At 34.7% G+C, this 21,427-nt stretch overlaps 1 protein-coding gene across 3 annotated transcripts in view; it reads left to right on the top strand.

Annotated features, from left to right (window-relative positions):
• ZFPM2 (zinc finger protein, FOG family member 2) overlaps positions 1–21,427 on the top strand; it is a 458,837-nt gene that overhangs the window by 287,845 nt on the left and 149,565 nt on the right. For all 3 annotated transcript variants that reach the window (XM_069466104.1, XM_069466103.1, XM_069466105.1), the window contains one exon: positions 16,995–17,106. In XM_069466104.1, the coding sequence (XP_069322205.1) occupies positions 16,995–17,106 (112 nt within the window). The remainder of the gene's footprint in view (positions 1–16,994; positions 17,107–21,427) is intronic.

Raw genomic sequence — 21,427 nt, 5'->3', positions numbered from 1 at the left:
ATTTCAGTAGACAAAATGATACATGTACTAAAACTTAATGAGAAAGCAAAATAGGTGATTGTGTGGTGTAATTTGTGGTTTTTAGCTGGTTGTTCAATATGTCAACATAGTCAAATGATGACTGAGGTCAGTAATGATGCTGCCAAGCAAACCATGGTGTGTTGCGGGGAGCGAAGGAAAAGGAAGGGGAGGGAAGGAAAGGGAAGGGGAGGGAAGGTGAGTGGGAAAACCTGAAAGAACACTGGAGAAGAAGATTATAGGCAATATAAATAATTATTATTAGAGTAAATGTCAAAATATTATGGATTAAAACCTGATGAATTTTAGTCAAAGATACAATAACTTAAGGGGAAGAAAATAATGAACATGCTACAAGAAAAATCAATAAAGGAATGATTTTTAAAAAGAAGAATGTAGAATGGTTTCTCTGAATTTTAGTGGAAAAGAAGGGCAAGAAAAAATAAAAAATAAAAGGAGTTCCAGGTGGCTTTTGATGTCCTTTTTGTCTCAAGGAAGAAGAAAAAATGCTCGTCAAGGCATCTTACCCTGTGTATGGACAGACTAGGCCCTTATAGGAACCATTAGCTTTCAGGTTTACCAACACCCTTATAAAGACCAGGGTATTCAGTTTAAGACTCTGTTAAGAAGAATGAAGAGAACTTGGCCAAGTACCAGAGCAAAGCAGTAAAAATAGCACCGTGAGAAAAGATTAGGGCTCCAGAATATAAAATCATTTTGCTGGAAAAATATAAGGCAAAGTTACATGAAAAAATAGAAGTTAAAATATGACATACTGTCTTTCAAGATATGAAGAGATATTATGATTCAACTCGAGTTCTACTGTCATTTCGGAAAGCTGAAATGACATGAATTTACATCTCAACTGAAGACATTCAGATGACGTCTACTTATGGTTAGTGTTCTAGAATCTACTAGTTTGCAAAATATAAAGAATTTAAAAAAAAAATCCCCCACTTGCCATTAATTACTTCCAACACATCTCTTAGTTCTTTTACCTGTTTTTTATTAGCCAATCGGAGATCATTATCTTTTTCCAAACAATTCCAGGGATATGGATTATTTTATTAGACACTATCAGAAGTGCAAGATGTTAATTCTTATTTCTGTCTCTAACTTTAGGTATTTTTAGTATGAGCATGTTTGAGTGTTTGCTTCATATGTTTTGAAATATACTATTGGATTTCTTTGATTTAAGTCGTTTATGAGGAATTTCCTAAAAGAGAATTTATAGCAATACTGATTCATCAGTTATTTCCTCAAGTTGGCAAATTTCTCACAAAAAAAGTTTCAGTAAGTCACCCCTCCTTAAAATCTTAGTCATATTTTGGCTTCTGTAATAGTATCCTGAAAATAAAGAAATTCTGATGCTTTTTCTTTGTTTACCAATTTTAAGATCATTATGCATACTCTAATGCATAATTATAATTATGCATTCATGATGTTACTTGTGCTGGCTTAACTCAGAAATGGTGTGAAGCGGCTAATCTCGAAGCTACAGCCTATTTCCCATCACTTAGATTCAGATCAGAGCTGTTTGTTGAGTCTTATTAGAACACGGTCTCTCTGTGCACCAGTCCCAAGGCTGGACCCTTCCTTTTATCACTAGTTTCACTCCCTGCCCTTTCTCCTTACCCCTAAAATCTTTGCTTTTAAGACAGGAAAAACTACAAGATAATTTGGTTTTGTTGCATATGTTTAGTCTATTCACAGCTAATTAAGTGAGAAGGACTTTCAAAATTCTCCAGTTTATTTATAATCCACACTTAGCATTATACATAATAAATGAAAATAGTGTCATTTTTCACATTTGAGATTTTACTATCAGTTGGCCTTATCATTGAGTTTACTTTAGGGTTGCTTAAGTTAGTCTAGTGAAAAACTATCAAACTTTCTTCTATATGTTGAAGAATAGTGTGATTTGGGCCAAAAAGGAAGTTGGGCCCTATATCTTATATGTTGTGTCCTTATCAACATTTGCCACATTAGTCACAAAGTATTCACTGATTGGCTTTGATTGGAAGGGTACTTTCTACAACACTGTGAAAAGGTAGTAATAAGTCTCATTTAATAACTTGGAAAAAAACCACCAACAATATATAGTCTTGGTTATTAGAAACTAGAACTTGGGTTACTCAGTAATAGCACAACATGGAAATACATGCTCAAGCTTATTGCCTTATCTGGAGTGCACAGTCTCAGAAGATATAAAAGATAGAGTAGTAAGTAAAACCATTTTGCCCGGGGTATATCAAGGGGCAGAGCAAACTCCATTTGAGTTTGTAGTTTAGCTTTTCTCTTCTGCAGAGTTGAATTAGGGAAAACCCACTTCATAGCGAATTAGTGGCAGTTTTATGATTCTCAAATGTAATGGAGAACAAACTCCATCAGAGTGTGTGCAGAGAGTGCATGTATTTGTTGAAGGGACTCTATCTTTGTTCCTAGGGAGTGAGGCACTTTTGTGTCATTTGTACGTATAGTCACTGTGCTTATTTAAATTGCTAAATTTTGAAGACCATGAATTTGTTTTTAACATCAAGAAAGGAAAACAGAGATTTTTAAAAGACTGAAAACCACTAAACAAGTCTCTTTATGAGTTTCTTCTATCTAAAGTACATGAAGTCCTGGAGCCAGAAGGTGCCCTAGACATTGTGGAGTCCCTGGTCTTTTCCTTTACAAATGAGGAAACTGGCTCAGGAAGTCATTAATTGTTTCAAAGTAATCCAACCACTTTGTGACAAAGTTAGACCCAAACCTAGGTTTAGTGAGTTTCCAGATCATTTTTGAAAATATGTATCACTAGCATGAAATAATAACTACATAAGGAAAAGGTCATGGTCTTTATAATCATGGGGGATTTTGCTTTGTTTTTGGCTTGGTTTGATTTTAATTGACAAATGAAATAACATAGAATAAATAAAATAAGTACTTAAGATTATGGTATTTATATTTAAGGCTTTGTTCCAGCATATGGTGTAAGAAAAAAATTGCATATTCTAAAATTTTTGTACTAGATAAGGAATTCTCTAGAGTCCAATGCAGAGAAGTAGCATGATTAGAAACTCAGTGGCCAGACCCTTCTCAAACTTCTTCCCAAATGTCCTACAAGCAAGTTTTTACATCTCATAGGTACTAGTAAAAACTACAGGTAGGAAATTTGGAGTAACTCAGTCAAAGTAGTATGTTATTTTATAACCAATAAGCAGAGCTTTTCATTGTTCAAAGCAGGATTTTATGCAACTAACATTGAGTTGCCGTTAAAATTTTCATTGTGTTAGCAGTGATAAGGTTGTCTCCCCACTAGCCGGTCTACTTAGTAGATAAAAACTGAAAAGATTGGTCAAAGTAGTAAAATCTCTTACACATTTATAACAATGATACTGTTGTCATTGAACAGAATAAACTGGCACAGGACTTTCCACAGAAATGTAATTATTTCTTAATTTTGCCCCATTTCCCCAAATCATTACACATAATAATTCCAAATGAGGATTTAATATTTTTCAGGTATAAGTCTAAGTGATTTATAAGCATTAACTTATTTAACCTTCACAACAGCCCCATAATAATAATAATTGTTATTATTATAATGGAACTGATGCATAGAGAAGTGGAGCTACTTGACCAAGATCCTGCCATAGACTGTAGCAAAGGTTGGATTTAAACTCAAGCAATCTGGCTCTGGAGCCCAAGTTTTTGGGCATTGTGTTCATTGCTTCCCCATAAAGTCTGTAAGCGCATGAACTGAGTTTTCTGCTGCTTTTTCTCATCATGCTCATCACATACTAGAAACACATTGTTGTGAGTATGCCATAAATAATATTTAAATTACAGTTGAACTATTTGGTTTTAGGCCCACTGAGTCAAAATAACTACCTTTTTGCCACCTCTGCACAATTTCCACCTAATGCTTTTTACTGAGGCTTCTTTTTGACTACCTGTGAACAACACAAATCTAATCTGAGGATCATATTAATGATACCCAGACTGAAAGATTCTTTAAGTGGAAAATCCTCCATCAGTGAGCCAAGATTTCACAGTGTAGCTGAGGTTCCCTACGTGGGTACATGGGAGGTTCTAAGGATTGGAATTGACCTGCAGGCATTAAGGCCGGCTGAGCTACCTTGCTTCCCAGATTGCATGCTGATACCTCACCACAAAGTACTGGGGTGAGGTCGTACTATGTCTGTTGACTAGGTGAGCACCATGAGAATATCCTTCATTTGTTCAGGTACAATCAGTGCTGAATTGAGTGAATTTTAGCCTGAAGACATCTTGAATCTCATAATGAATTCTACTTACGATCAGAAACATTTATGTAGGCTATTTTTTATCCATTGTAATGATAATCATCTCTACAGGTATAAAAATGCCTGCAGTTATAAAAATAAAATATTAAAAAGTATTAGCTGTTTTTCAATATTTTCATATCACTAACTTGACTATGTTCAGTCTTTTCCCCTTATTCCTACTTGATGCCTGATATTGATATTTAGTATCTCAACTAGACTTACAAGACCCCAAACTGTGCAGATGTGAGAAATAATTCACCACAAAAGCTATAAATTTCACAGCTCGAAAAACCCTGAAGATTATTAATGAGGCACCATGCAATTAGCTTATACAAAGTGCAGCTAGGAATCATGCATAATGTAAAACAGAAACTGCTAACCACTGACTCATGGAAGATCATTTAAGCTAGTTTTCATGGACATGAAGAATTGATATTTAACACAATTCTAAGGAGATTCTCATTGCTTTAACACCATAGTCGGAGTTCAGTTTCTTACAGATATGCTAAGAGAAAAACAGAAGGCAATTCATGGTTAAAGCAGTTTCTAGCAATGAGAATTTGGACAAGTGGTTTAAATTTTCAGACTCTCAGTTTTTAATTTATATGAAATGGGCATAACAATCCCTTTCATAGAATTTTAAAAATTAATTTTTAAAAGTACTGTAGCATCTAGAATTGTAATACATAGTTACCGCTAATAAAATATTCTAAATCATATATTAAGGCAATGTGTCCCTTTTACAGCCAGCCAAAATTCTTGTTTTACTGGGAATTCTGCACTTCTATGGAAACAGATGTCTTTAGGAATGCTAAAAACAGATGCCAAATGCTTGTATAGAATGACATACCCAGCACTGCCTAAGCACATTACATATACTAACTCATTTAATCAGCAGAATAACCCTATGGCATAAATACTTTTATTATATTTATTTTAAGGATGATGAAACTGAGATGCAGAGTAGTTAAGTAACCTGCCCAAGGTCATACAGCCACTAAGTCATGGAGATGTGGTGCAGTCTCAATCAGCTTGGCCCCAAAGTACAAGTTTTTAAACCATCTCTTGACCGTTAATTAATAATGCATATTAAGTTAATGACTATATAATTAAAATAATATATACGTCTTCATCTTAGTTATATTTCCCAAAATATTTCAATTTTTTAAATATTTCTCAAAGTCTATTTTCTATTTATTTTTATGATATACTTTATTTTGCAGTCAGAAATTAAATAGGTTTACAGCAAACTGATGTTGAACAGATGTGGAGTACATGGCTACACCAAAATATGCATATAAAAGATCACTATGATTAAGTTTTAGACATAATTATTTCATACAAATATAATCCACATTTTATAGGCTTTTAGTTCATATTAGAGAAAGCCTCAATGTTTTTAACTGTAAAATTAAAGCATATTCCTCAATTGTCACGAAGATCCCTTCTAGCCATAAAAATGAGTCTATAAACCACTTCTTATCTGTTCCTACACTGTCATTTCGTCATGGACCATCAAATATGCATTGCAGTTTCAAATGTATCATTCATGGACTTAAAATATAACAAGCTTGATTAGCAATATTTATTTAAATAATCTGTGTATGCCATTTAGATATTTTTATTATCAATACATTGTGAGCATCTAGAGGAAATGTAACTCATTTTTCATCTATTTTTAGCTTTTTCTATGTGGTAGATATTCAATAAATATTATTGAATAATTAACATAGTTAATTCTGTAAGAGTTTTAAAATGATTATTTTCAGAGCAGAATAACCTAAATACCACTGTCAAAATAGAAACAGTATAGGGAAATCCAAATATAATGCTGATTAGTTATTACTAATTGGAATGATTTTATTTGTAACGTTACATTTTTTATCTGGCAAAATCCACATCTGGACCATATAAAACAACTTGTTGCAAACTTCATTATAATTCACATACAACTAAATGCAGAATTTAACCCACTGATATTTGCACCCAGCCATTAAGTTTTAATTGTTTAGTTTGCTATGTTAACTTCATTTAATTATCCTTTCCAACATACACATTGCTGCTTTTATTCATATTTCTATTTTTAGTAAAAGATGTGATAGGATAGAGAATTGAGAAAGCAGTTATTACAATTGAATTTTCTCTTATTACTGAGAATATTCTCCAAAATATACTTGATTAAGAAATTAAATATTTTAATGCAAAAGTTCAGGTTTACAACAAGCACAGAAACACTGCCTGTCATAAACAGCATCCCATGAAAATTAATTACAATAAAAAATAAGATTTGAGAAATTTTCCAGGGACAGTATTAATAAAGCTTTATCTCATTTGCTTCTGACTTCATGGCATTCTCGTTTAGTTGCCCCAGGCTGAACAAAAGTCCTCTGTGTTGGAAGCACGGAGAGATGAAATTTGTTTGGAGTCCTATTCTCACTGTCTCTCCTGTGGAAAGCAAGACAGCCCACTTCCAGAGGGGAGGGCCAACCCCAGTGCATTGGGCCTATGGCTTTTACTCTCTGAAAGTGTAGTATTAGTATAGTCTTTTTGAATCTGTTGATAACCAAATATATATATATATATATATATATATATATATATATATGCACACACATACAATCCTCGTGGTCGGACTTTTACTTTAGATACTTCATACGAGTGTTTGTAATATTTTTGTTACTAAAATGTCTCACAGATTAGATAAGCTTTGTTCAACTACTCTAATACTTTCACACTTTTGCCAACTAGTTTGCCAAGATTTTAATTTTTTGTACCTGACATTCAGTCACTTGACTTTCAATAATTTGTCTCAGAAAATCTGTCTTCCCAAAAGGCACTATATTTATCACAGCACTTAGTATATAGTTTAATAATTCCACACCGTTTTTAGCCTTTGGAGAGGAATACCCTTCTTATTCCTATTCTTTTAGTTTTGACATTGACTTTTCCCATCAATTTCAAATATCATAGTATGAGGTATAAGTTCAAAATAGGTGAGTCCTTAATAGTTTATGGTCATAGATGGATATAAGAATACAAATCAAGAAAACAAAATGTAATTAAATAAATATATATATGATTTTAAAATTTATTGTTAATATTAGAATTTGGAATCACTCTTTTTTTGACAGAAGTTAAGGTTGGCTAAAACAGTAATAAGAAGGAGGGACTTGGAATGATGACTGAATGATTCATTTCATATTACAGCAGATTAATTCATGAAGGATGGACACCTCTCAGTATCTGAGGATGACTTTGTGCAAGACAGTGTTTTCTTTCTTGCACAGTATGCCTTTGGGGTAATTCTCAAATAGAGACTGCTAAACAGCATTGATTGCTATTTTTCTTTTTGATGTAATAAGCCAGTAAGAGCTGAATGTGTCTATACATCTTTTACATATTCTCCATATTCTTCAGACTAACGTTTTTATTTTAACCATAGCACTTTTTTTTAAGAAAGTTAAAATAACCAAAATACATTAAATCAAAATGGAGTTATTTACTGATTCACCAATAAAAATAGCAGCATTTCCTTAAGCAAGTATAAGCCAATGTGTTGAATTTTCATGCATATATCCTCCTTCATATCCAGAATTTGAGTTAGGTTTGATGGGCATTCAATAGTAGAAGGTCTTGTAATAATATCATTATCAAGCTGTAAAGGACATATAAGATCATCTTACAGAGGAGGAAGATGAGAGCTTCAGAGATTGACTGGCCCCAGGTCACATAGCTGGTACGGTAGCTCTCTGGGTCCCTGAACCCTGCCACAGGTTTATGTGACAGCCTTATGTAAGAAGGGCCACTCAAGAGCAATTTACTTTTCCCTTCCCAGAGTTTCAGCGTTAACACACTTTTTGCACATTGCACTAGGTGCAAGCCCAGAAATTCTGCCAGGATAAAAACAACACTCCTTAAACACCCTGTGACTTTCAGAGCTGTATAAAATAAAAGGTTGAAGTTAATGATTGCCAGCTTGGAGGGAATAGTTCCTCTTTGAAGCCAAATGTATGTGGAGAACAGATGAGACTGTGGGAGTGAAGTTGGCAAAAGGGAAAGAGAAATGAGTCTATTCTTTTTGGAAAATGAAACTATAATAAATATCTGAATAACTTAGATGTTTATTATTCATTTAGAGATTCTTCCAGTTGGAAAAATGAAATATCTGTATCTTTAGGGTAATCTTGAATAACTTTATATTATTTTTAAATATCATGAAATAATTATTCTTATTTGGAAGCGGATTGTTTTTAATAACTCACATATATATAGAACTATTTGTGTTTCCTTTTCTAACAAGATCATTACTTCTTATACTGAAATTCCTATATTCAAGCAGTGACTCATGTTAAGATAATATGTTCCAACAATTTTGAGAACTCAAAGCAAATATACCTCAGAGATAATGATTATTTAAATTTTTGGTTCAGAGAGATAAAACTGTCTGACATAAGGAGTATGGACATAGTAGCCAAGAATTCTATCATTTTATTTCACACTCATTTTATTTTTCAAAAGTCTCTGATCATATTTGAGATCCCACATACCACAGTCTACTTGAAGACATTTGTTAGCAGAAGTTCTTTGGAATTTCACTCTCAAGCTGTTCTTAAAAGATATTTTGTAGAAGCTTGCTCAAAAAAAACACTCTTCTAATAAAATCTATCTGGTATCTCCATTCATAAATCCGTTCTGTGCCTAATGATATGGTATAGTGGTTCTTGTTATAGCATGTTACTGTCTTTCTCATTTGTCCTTTTCATATCTTTGCTATAATAATTTAAGAGCATTCTTAATATCTTTGAGCTGATGTTTGACAATGTGTATGCCATATCAATTTTTTTCAAACAATTTGATAACGTTTTATGAAATTGAGTTTTGTTATTTTCCAAACAATAAATGCAGATGAGAGTTTTTCTTGGTACGAGTTTGGAAGTTTTCTAAGTTACTTGTTTAGATCTGTTTGCACAACAAACACACACACACAGACACACACATACACCTTGTTTTTAGACACAGTAAACAAAAAGAAGACTGCAGGTCTCACTGATGGGACATCCCAAAGTAGTTCAGTGGCTATTTTATCTATTTTATTCAATTTTTAAATGGAAACATGTGATTTTAATGGACACACATGATATACCTGGTTATGTCTGAATATTTGGAATTAGTTATGGAGCATACTCCAGTGTTATTTGTAAGAACCCGTTTTTATATTGCATGAAAAATGTTGATTCTACAGGATCACATGGAGTGACTTTTTTTGTAGTTTAAAATGAAATACTCTATTTTCTGAAAAAAATCTTTGCCTCAGTAGCATCAAGTGCAAACATTCACACAGATTCATGTATAACTTTTAAATGACATTTACTAAAAAATACTGTTGTGTTGGATGGGAATTATCATACTAAAAGTTATATGGTTCCAGTCAAATCAATAACATTGAGACTGTATTCCATGCTCAGAATTACTGAAAACACTATTGTGTAGGGTTTTGAATTATTACTGTAATATTTTCCCCAGTTCAGGTACTTCCACGATTTTAGGTTGTCATATGACTTATAAGTTGTTATGTCTTCACAGGATGGGCTGTTGGTGAAGGAAATTTTTAAATTCAAGTTCATTTTCACTAGAGACTTAACATAGTTAAAAGGAGAGTGATACAATATTTTCATGACTGTCAGATTGAATTTGAATTGAATTCTAGTGTGGAGAACTACTTGGCTACATTAACTGAAACTTTTACTGTATAACATTTTCTATGTGGTTGTACAAGGTCAAATCACATACAGTACCATTTTTTCATTTAAATGTAGAGAATAATTTAGTTAGGGGGAAGAAATTTCTAATTTCTAAGGGCAAGAAAATGTGTATGTGTGTGCATGTGTGTGTGTGTTTGGTTCTAACTATATAAATCTAATGTCTACAGTAATTCTGAAAATTTTCTAGGCCTATTATTGAATATGCTTTATAGCTGAGAGAATAGAAACAGCTATGAATTGTTAAAACAGTAGCATTTTGCCAATGAGGCATCAGCTCTTCTGACCTAGTATCCTGTTATAGAGGCAACACACCAAAAGCATTTTCAACAGCATCAAACTACATTTCATGGCACTGGTGTGAGATTCTCAATGGTATTCTGTTATATTTTCTAAACTAAAGTGAATGGAGGCCAATTTTTTCATCAGATAACACTTCTAGTTCTTTTGAAGGGATGCAATGTAAAAACAGGCTCTTTTCACAGGAAGATTTTCTACGACAAGCTCTTCCTAACCCTCATTTTGGAAATCCTCAACAAATTTTTCCAGCAAAATTTGGAATCCTTAGGACAACATTATGTCACCAGTTTCTTGGGTTAGAATTCTCCTCTATTCTTTACCTTTGGGCTGTCTACTTTTATCTCCATTAACCTTTTGGCTTGACTATAAACATTTATTGAAGGCTACCTCCTTTGTCGGTCCAGTAACTCCAAAGGTTAGTGAGAAGTGGATGCTAGTTTGACCTCTTTTATCCACATTAGATGATTTTAATTATTCCTAAGAAATGACACTTTTGACCCATTTTGTCCTTGTCAAGTTTGTCTAGTTGTGGGCTGTCTAAACGTGAAACTCTGGGTTCAAACCATGTCCAGGAGTGCAGAATTTTTAAACTTACAGTGTAGAGCCTCAAAAGTGCATGAGATTTTTTTAAAAGAGAACATTCCAGTTTAAGTGAAATTCAAGGCTCTTGTTATGTACCTTGAATTGATTTATTACTGAAAGAGACTGCCTAGATAGCCATAAAGTGTAAACTTTAACCTGTAAAAGCCCCTAGGTTATTTCAAAATGGAAAAAAAATGAAGAAATTCTTTGTATAAGTGAGGATAAGCTAAGGTTACAAGTGACCCTAATATCATAATAGCTTTTTACATAAAAACATTTCTTTCTTTCCTATGCTACTGACCAATGTAGTTCCCAGGGGTTCCGTCTCCTTACCTGCTTCCACAATCACTTTGGGAAAGGCATTGGCTTTTACAGATTCTGTGTGAAAGTGACACAGGTCACTTCTTTAGTTTTATTGGTCAAGTAAAGTTATATCTTTATACCTAACTTTAAAAGAGAGCTGGAAAGTGGAGAGTTGGAAATAATTGATCAATAGCACTAATGACTATCACAAGCATTAAACTGGATAAAAAAGAGGTTTTGTCTTGACGTCTATGCTAATCACTTCAAGCATTACCGTGCCTGAGAAATAATAGACATTCACTAAATGCTTTCTGTATGTTTTAGTTCATTTATTCATGTAGCTATTCAGCAAAAGTTTGATGTGCTTCTATATAGAGTATTAAGCACTGTGCCAGTTGCTTTACACAACAGTCTCTGAAATAAAAATTGTTATCGCCAGTGCTGAGATGTATTAATATGTTCTGAGACTCAGAAAGTTTAAGTGATTTTTCTCACAGATGCTTCGAATAGCAGTAGCAGGATTCAAACCTAGGTAATTTGACTCCAGAAACACTCATGTCCTTTGTTATACCTTGACAAAAGTCAACGGTGATTCAGGAAATGTTCTAAATAACCAATTATATAAGCAGGAATTATTATAGTCACCACTGTGTATTTTCTTTTACTTTAAAATGAGAACACTAAGTAAATCTAATGACTTACAAATAAATGATTAATGATTGTGGAACGACAATGTAGATTTGGTGTTTTTCCAGCTAAGGGAAAGTTGATTCACACTTTGGGGCACATGTGATAAGGAATTTTAGTCATTTTTGTTTTAACTCTAAGTCAATAAATCTGAATACCTTTTGTATTAGTTTTCTATTTGCTGCCAAAACAAATTTTCACAAGCTTGGTGACTTAAAACAACACAAATTTATTTTCTTACAGTTCTGTAGGTCAGAAATTTGGTATGGGTTTCAAAAGACTAAAAGCCAGGTGTCAGCTGGATGTGCTCCTTTCCGAATGTTCTAGGAGAGAATACATTCCATTCTTATTTGGGTTGTTGGTAAAATTCAGTACCTTCAGGTTGTAGAACTGAAGTCTCTGTTTTCTTGCTTCCTGTAAACTAGGGTCATTCCTAGTTTCTACACGCCACCACATTCCTTAATTTCTGGCCTCACTATCCCATCTTTAAAGATAGCAAGGGCAGGTGGGATCTTTCTCATGTGGAATTTCTTTGATTTACTCTTTTGCCTTTTACTTCTACTTTTAAGGACTTATGTGATTAGATTGGGTCCATCTGGATAATCTAGGATAATCTCACCATCTCATGGTCCTAAACTTAATCACATCTCTGAAATCCCTTTTGCCAAGTAAGGTAATATATTCACAGGTTCCAGAGGATTAGGATTAGGACATGGCCAGGTTTGGGGGACCACAGTCTTGCCTATCACACTTTTTATCATCTGTTCTCTTTTCCCAACATGCTGTTGCCAGTTGTACCCTTTGTGGGATGCTAGATAAAAATCTTGGCCTTAGTTTCCTTGTTTGTGAAATCAGGGAATTAAATGCAATGAACTTTAAAGTTGCTTCCAGCTCTTAACATTCTGGAATTTTATGAATTCTTGCATTAGACAGAGACGTGGGAAAGTGAAGCTAATGATCAAAGTGGATATTATTGTTATTTTCTATTCATAGATTTTTCTGGAGTGTAGATTTCATATAATCCTGGCTAACTCCTTCCTTCTCACACTTAGTAATCTTCTTTGAAGGCAGTCAATCTCTACAAAAGTTGACTTCTTTGGAAAGAAATTGACTTACCTTTTCGAAACTGTAATAACTTGTCCCTTGAGATATTTTATCTACTTATTATTTACTTTACCACTTGGGTATAGCTTTCAGCAGGTCTTTGCTCCAGTATTGCTTCTGCTTTATTGATTTGGTGTAAAAGAAATTGTTTGCCCTTCAATTCAATTTCTTAACATATCTGATTCTACCTGTGCCCAGGCATAATATTGTTTGCCAAAGTTTTAAAAGATATAATGCCTAACTTACCATTAAGGAAAGATATTAATCAACTACTTTTATTTGAGTCACAAAATCAACTCCTCTAAGGCTTAATTTGCTTATGTGTAAAAATGGAAAAAATGCCAATAGTACTAACTCCTAGAGTTCTAAAAATCAAAAAAGATCATTCAGGTGAAGTATGTACCTTAACAGCCAATGTTTCACAAGTGCTCGATAGATGTAAACCATTAATATTGTTTTAATAGTAGTAGTGGTCAGGTAAGGGTGAATAACACATCCCTGTTTGCCCAGGACTTTCTGACTTTAGCACTGACCCTTTGAGTCCCATAAAAATCAGGCTGGTTAGTCACCCTCTGGGTGGTAGTGTTCAGAATCAAAGCTAAATATTATGTTGGCTCTGCCTCTACAAACTATGTGACCTAAGAGAAATTATTTAATCTTTCAGTTGCAATTTTCTTATCTGAAAATATATGAAGAGTAGATAAGAAAGGGAAGTGTCTAACAAAATGCTTGCATAAATATCATAAATAATAGTACCCGTATTCTATCTGCTTAAAAAAAATCTTTACTGGCTTCCTTCTTCTTACAGAATTATACACAAAAGGTCTTGCATGATACATAAATATCCTTCAAGATCTATTTCTAATCTACCTTGCAAGACACATCTGCTATTATGTCCTTTCCATTTATCAGTAATGATAATATTAATGATGATTATGATGATGATAGCTAATACTTTTCTGTGCTTTCTACATACCAAGAAAAGTTCTAAAGACTTTGTAAGAACTTAAACCAGAGTCCCAGAACTACTCACTATTTCCTGTACATCCCACCTTCTTATATACTGCTCAGCCTTTGCCCACACAGTTTCCAGCAACTGCAAATTCTTCCTGTTTATCCTTTAAAATTCTGCCTAAATGTTGCCTCCTCTATGGTATCTCACCTGACAGAAGTTTCTGCCTTGCTCTCATCAACCCCAAAACAATTTACACGTCTTAGCACTTCCTACCATGGTACTTTTCACAGTATATTAAATGATTTTTTTTCTCTTTATTTATCTGTATCCTTTAACAAAGAAGAGTTGCTCATATCCCTAGCACTAAGTACAGGACTGGGTCTGTTTATTTTTGAAATGAATAAAAGATTATATAATATTGGCAAATTCATTGATTTACTTTAAACTAAAAAATTCCCTAAAGAATGTAAGTAATCAATATTTATTTTTATATTATCTATGAAAAATCATAAGAGCTTATTTACTATGTAGAAATTCATAATGGCACTATAAAATAGAAAGATTAAATAATTTAAGAGAATTATTTTTCATGAAATAAAAGAATCCAGTAGAAATAAGACCAGATGCCTGTTTTGAAATCTGTTATTTAACATCAGAAGAGAGTGGATGTTACAAATAAGACCACCAGGTACCCCCCCCATACACAGGTTTATAGAAAAGGGAGACTCCCTCCCCTGACTCTTCTGTTCCCACTTGGAGACCCAAAAGTTCTGATCTGTGGTTTACTCTGGTAGTAAAAGGAGTAAAATATGCATCATGAAGAATAAATATTTAACTGGATTTGGATCACTATCATTTCAGATTCAAGCTTGTTTCTCCTCTAATTTTATTTTGAAAATGGGAATAATTGTTGATCAGACTGATGATAGGAATAACTTGATACCTATTTTGCTTATATTGTTAATATATATATATAATATAAAATCATTTTTTTTTTTTTTTTGAGACAGAGTCTCGCTTTGTTGCCCAGGCTAGAGTGAATGCCATGGCGTCAGCCTAGCTGACAGCAACCTCAAACTCCTGGGCTTAAGCGATCCTACTGCCTCAGCCTCCCAAGTAGCTGGGACTACAGGCATGCGCCACCATCACCCAGCTAATTTTTTCTGTATATATTTTTAGTTGGCCAGATAATTTCTTTCTATTTTTAGTAGAGACGGGATCTCGCTCTTGCTCAGGCTAGTCTCGAACTCCTGACCTTGAGCGATCCACCCTCCTCGGCCTCCCAGAGTGGTAGGATTACAGGCATGAGCCACCGCACCCAGCCTAAAATCATTTCTTTTTTCATAAGGCTTTCAGATGACTGTTTTTCATGGTTATACTTGCCAACTGTGAAGATAAGATGCATAGTTGAAAAATTAAGACTCCCAAGATGAATCAATATATGAATATTAAAAATCAGGGTACAAGAATTTGTTATACTTGATCTGACTTACTGCTACTTCTGTTTTAATATTTGAAGTCTTTTTAATTTTTTTATTTTTAATTATGGGTACATAATAGTTGTATATATTTATAGGGCACTTGTGGTGTTTTGATACAGGAATATACTATGTAATAATCAACCAGGGTAATTGAGGTATCCATCTCCTCAGGCATTTATCATTTCTTGTGAAGTATTTTTTTCAGACTTCTTTTAAAATTTATACATCGTGGATGATTTTTCCATTAAATAATAGATTTTACCTTTTTGGATACTTTAAGAAATGGGCCAGCATTCATGTTATGTACAGTTTTTAATATGGCTTTGCAGACAATGTTGTTATCATTGTTGTCATGAGGCGGGTGAAATGGGTTTTCCAGACTCCTGAGAGATTTGAAATCGCCAGATTACATGGGACTCCTCAAGTGAATACTTGTTAATACCAATTTGGGAAATTTGTGATAGCACATAACATGTGGGAAAGTCCCAGAATGGGCTGAGATCTCTTTGGCAGGATCATATCTAGGTGAAAATTCAGTTCAAAAATTACCTTGAGACCCTTGTATTGTACTCTGTGTTGTGGCTTCATGATGTTTGATATACAGAACATGGACTGGTGAATGATAAAAGTCTGAATGCCTGTTCCCTCTGACTCATCGGGAAGCACAGTTGTGCGAAGGCTTACTTATTTCCTCCCCAGTTTATTTCCTGCCATGTAAATTTATCAGCAGACTTTTAAAGATAAGTAATTTTGGTGCCAAACACCCAAAAATGATGAATGTTTTGAGCCTTATATTTAAAATGTACACTGAAAATATTTTGTTAGAACAGCAGCACTTGTCTCCCTGCTTCTGTGGTTCCTAGAGCACAGGGATGTCATGCTTTAGTTGCTCTGCTTTTGAATTTATTCACGATTCCTCTTTTACAGTCTTTCTGGAGACAATGTATGGAGAATCATTAGCATTATTATTATTTCAGTTACAGTCAGACTACATATCCAGTCTTAGCAAAGGGGGTTGGGTGGATTTCATTATTCATTCGGAATAAGTTCCTACTCTAATATAAATGTTGCTCAGGATAGAGCTTTGAAATGGATCCTGATTCTTTAAATTCTTTCCTGTCTGTTTCAGGAAATAGTGAGATCCTGTTGATAGTAAAGTACAATGTGTCTAAAGTTCACTTCTAAACACTTTGCTCTTTGCAATGAAAGTCATCTGCATTCTCTTTATAATTCAGAGCCACAAGAGATCTGTCTAATCTGGGAGATCTGATCCAGTATCATTTAGGAAAAAAAAAATCCTTGATAATAATTCAACCATTCAGATTAGTGAAAGCAGTAAAGCCTTACAGCTTCTGTCATCTTAAAAAGATATTATGAGACCGGGGAATAAGGACTTGGATTATGGTTTGGGAGATTTAGTTGTTTGTAAAAATAAAATGATTAGTACAGTTATTATTCAAGTTTTTAATCAACGAAAGCAAATGGCATCTGTTTGTTATCATTCTTTCTACAGAAGACAAAGGCTCAGGTCCCAATGGTGCTGACTGCTGGTCCCAAGTGGCTGCTGGATGTGACTTGGCAAGGAGTGGAAGACAACAAAAACAACTGCATTGTGTACAGCAAAGGTAAACCCGAGATCGTTTCCTTCTCTCTTTGGCAGTATTGAAACCTGAGCATTGCAAAACAGCACCAGAAGAGCTGGAATGGAAGTACTAAGTATAATTTGATGCTCTCTCTTCCTTTTTCTCTCATGAGTTTCTCTAACCTGTATTTTCAGAAAAGCATGCTGGGTTTTTTCTGTACAACATAAAACAAAAAGTGTCACACCATTAATTACTCAGTGCTGTACACCTTTACCTAACCTTGTATTTGAGTGGCTTGACTAAGTATCTTTCCCTTGCTGTTAGTTTATTGATAGTCGGCTTTGATGAAACCCTAAATTCCTCTCATAGGTATTATCTATCAAAAGATAAAATTCTTTTGAAATTTAGCAATTCATGTCAAGGGGCATGCTCCAGGAGGCAGTACATTCCAGCCAGTTTCCTGAAATCACGCATGATGAGAGGATAGCTGGAAATGAAACCTTCGCAAAGACAGAATTCTTCCCCATGGTGATTTCTGAAGGGCAGGAGGCAAACACAAAACAGGAAGCCGATGGCTGGCAGGGCATTGCCTTTGATTTGCTCAGTGTGACATCAACCTAGACTGTGTCATGTAGCTACGCCCTGGCTACAAAGGAGCCGCAGCTCAATGATGGCACATCGTGGGACCAAGTCTTCGTAGCACAGAACCCTCTTCATGTGTGGTGTGGCTTTTGGGGTACTTTTCTCCACATTCAAGTCATGCACAGGCCCTAGCTTTGCACTCTTACGGTGAAATCCCCAATCTCACTTTGTAAATGCTGCAAAACCTTGTGCTTCTCATGTTTAATTTCTTTCGGCTTTCTTTTTTAACCAAATAGACCTACTGAGATCAAAGATTTATTTGCACATTGAACCTAGAAACCATAAAAGCATACAAGGGAACAAGCAAATAAGCACCCCTATCAATATATTAACATATAAAACACTAATCATAACATCAAAGACTCTTAAAAACTTGCTAGAAACAATTACAACTTGTTCCTATAATCATTACAATTTGAACACTTATAAGAGGATTGCCTCTAAACTACCATAAGCCTTTGAAAGTTGAAACACCGGAAAGAGGGAATTTGTAAGCTAAAAACACAATCTGCACACCAGGATCTGATTATACTCCTTTTCCTTCTATAATTTCTGGTCTCATACCCACTAATTTTCTAACCTGAAATACCTGTGGTATGCTGTTTGGCACTTTTAGCTAAGAGGGAAGTGAGATTTTTCCCTGGATATGTCACTATGATCTATCACAGTGAAAAGAAACAGTATTGTGAATCAGTTTACCAACGCCCACATTCAGAGTACAAAAAATACAAAAGGTGCCTTGGAATGTAGGACCAATTGCTGGGGACAGATTTCTGTGGTACAATATCTTACCTTCATTATAGCAATACAGTATGAAGGAACCATGGCAGTAGATGTTCCCCTGTCATGATCCAAATCCATTGCATTTTTAAATCAGCTATTTTTTTAGGAGACATAATTGTTATATGGGTTGAGTCTCCCTTTTCTAAAATGCTTGGGACCAGACGTGTTTCAGAGTTTGGATTTTTTCAGATTGGAATATTTCCATATACATAATGAAATATTTTGAGAATGGGACCCAAGTTTAAATACAAATTCATTTATATTTTATATACACCTCATACACCGTAGCCTCAAGGTAATTTTATGCAATATTTCTAATTTGTGCATGAAATAAAGTTTTGACTGTGTTTTGACTTCAACCCATCACATAGGTCAGGTATGGAAATTTCCACTTGTGGCATCATGTTGGCGCTAAACATTTTTGGACTTTGGAGCATTTGGGTTTCAGATTTTTGGATTAGGGATGCTCAATCTGTGTAACAAAATTGTTATCCTGTATCCAGTGGAATACTTTAACTTGAACATGTTTGTGTTATAGTTGGCTATACCTTAAACCTTTTTGCAGTAAACAATTTGGGATAATTTATAGAAGGTTATTAATTAACTCATAAAGCAAGCATTGAGTCCAACTATATGTTAGCCTTGGACATTGATGATAATAGCCACCATTTGTTAGGCTCCCCATGAATCCTCTCCTTGATGCTCCCATGCTAAATTGTATGTACTTGTCTCACTGTTCTCCATCACCCTGTTTTAGGATCTTCAATCTATGTGTCCAAAAAAGGAGTAAGTTAAAAAGTTAGCTATTATTGCCTGCCTTTCCAACCTACTCTATATTTACTGAGGGCAAAGACTATGTCTTATTCACCCTTCCCTCCCAGGTCTGGTATGCTGCCTGTACCAAAAAAAAAAAAAAAGCACTAAATCAATATTGATTGATTGACCAGCTAAACAAGTGATGAATGGTTGCCAGACACTATAATAGCTACTTCACATAATATGTTGATGAACCATATGAATTGCTGCTCTTCAATAGTATTTTAACCTACAAAAGGTAATTTGACATAGTTTACCTTATAAGAAAAATTGACTTTGCTGTTCCAATACCAGGACTGCAATAACAACTGTATATGCATTTTTCACTTAATCTTTATTTAATACATCCTACAAGATAATTAACATACTACCCCATTTTACAAAAGGCAAATAAGAGACTTAAGTAGGGTAAGTAATTTACCATGGTCACATGGCTAATAATTGATTGAGTGGGGATCAAAACACATTTGTCCTTGGGGTCTGAGTTGCATAAAATAGCTCAATCACACAGGCAGTATTCTTCTCATTTTGCACATGTGACTTAGTGAGGCAGCATGATCGTCCAAGGTCATAGACAGCTAACGATGGAGCCAAACTCAAATGCAGGTCGTGACAACTCCAGATTCTGTGCTCTCTGTGCTGCATGACTCTGCCTTTCCCCCTTGCTACTGTTAAATCATAAGTAAATCCTCAAACCACTCAGGCCTTTATACCTAGAAATCACAAAGAGTATATATAAAGTGTGGCATTTCCCAAAAACCATTCCACAGAACCCTAAGATTAAAGAAAAAGCCCCATGACCAAATAGCGCTTATAGTAGTATCTTTTGAAAACTCACAGTGCATGCCGACATTCATGATCTCAGAAGTCTGAGTTTAAAATTTATATATATATATATATATATATATATATTAGTAAATAAATAAATGACCTACCTCATTTTCATTTGACCATATATTTTCATTTATCTTTCCAATGAAAGGCTATTGGAACTAGGGTTCTGGATAACAAACTTTGGAACACTCTGCTGCAGACTCTACTCTGATGCTTTACCTGTGCTTCAGAGGCCTGAAGCTGATTTCTAGTCTCAGATTGCCTTTTAATGGAGGGAACAGTTCACCCAGAGCATGTTCCAAAGTTCTATGAATCCTTAATATTGTGGGATTTTTACTAGGGATCATTTGGGTCATGGAAACTACGACCCCAAGAAGCACTCCTACTCCTTCTAGGACCTTACGGACTCAGCATTCTTCTATCTCCGTAGGCTGCATGTGTGATAAGCCTTCTCAAAGGCAAAGGGTTTTGTAGGTAGAAAGGTTTGACAATTTAGATTTAACAATTATTAACTTGAACCTCTACAGGTGTGAAGCATTTTCACAATGTGCGTGTTATTTATTAGTTGGGGCTCTTTTGTTTTCCAGTGATAGAAATACCACTGAAATTGGCTTGTGCAAAAATAAATTTTGTGTGTGTGTGTGTGTGTGTGTGTTTGTGTGTTGAGTGTAGAAGGGCTCATCTGCTCATATAACTGTGAGTCCAGGGATATTCTGGATTTCCGGAACTCTTCAATTTCATTGTTCAAACTTTGTTCCCAGACTGTCTCTATCTTCTGACTCTTTTTTCTTGCATGGGTATCATTCTCAGATAGGCTTTCCTCAGGTGGTGGCAAGCTCCAGACTTAATCTACCAGCATAGCAACTTCAGTGAAAAGAGAACTTTTCTGGGTTTTGATTAGAGCCATTACTTACCAATCCCTGAACCAATTAATTACTATCGCCCTCTCTGGCAGACCACCGTCATCATGGGGCCCAAAAGTAGAATTAACCCCACATGAGCCAGTGAAGAAAAATAGTTCTCTCAGTGAAACCAAGGAGATGCTGCCACAAAAGAGTGGTCACTCGGTGGGCTAACATCCATGCACCTGGATAACACATTATTCCTGATGTGTAAGAAGCTCTCACTGTGGATGAAAATTAAATTCCTGATGCCATGATTGTATTTCTTATTTGTTTTCTAGTTAAGAACATAAAGTACTTATAAATTCCATGCCAAAATCATTCTAGGACCTGGCTATCTGAGAGCATATCAGTATCTATTTACAAACAGAACAAATACATTAATC

Source organism: Eulemur rufifrons, chromosome 3 (assembly GCF_041146395.1).
Source record: "Eulemur rufifrons isolate Redbay chromosome 3, OSU_ERuf_1, whole genome shotgun sequence".
Classification (NCBI taxonomy): domain Eukaryota; kingdom Metazoa; phylum Chordata; class Mammalia; order Primates; family Lemuridae; genus Eulemur; species Eulemur rufifrons.
The sequence above is the reverse complement of the archived record's forward strand: the minus strand, read 5'-3'. Positions and strand labels throughout refer to the sequence as shown.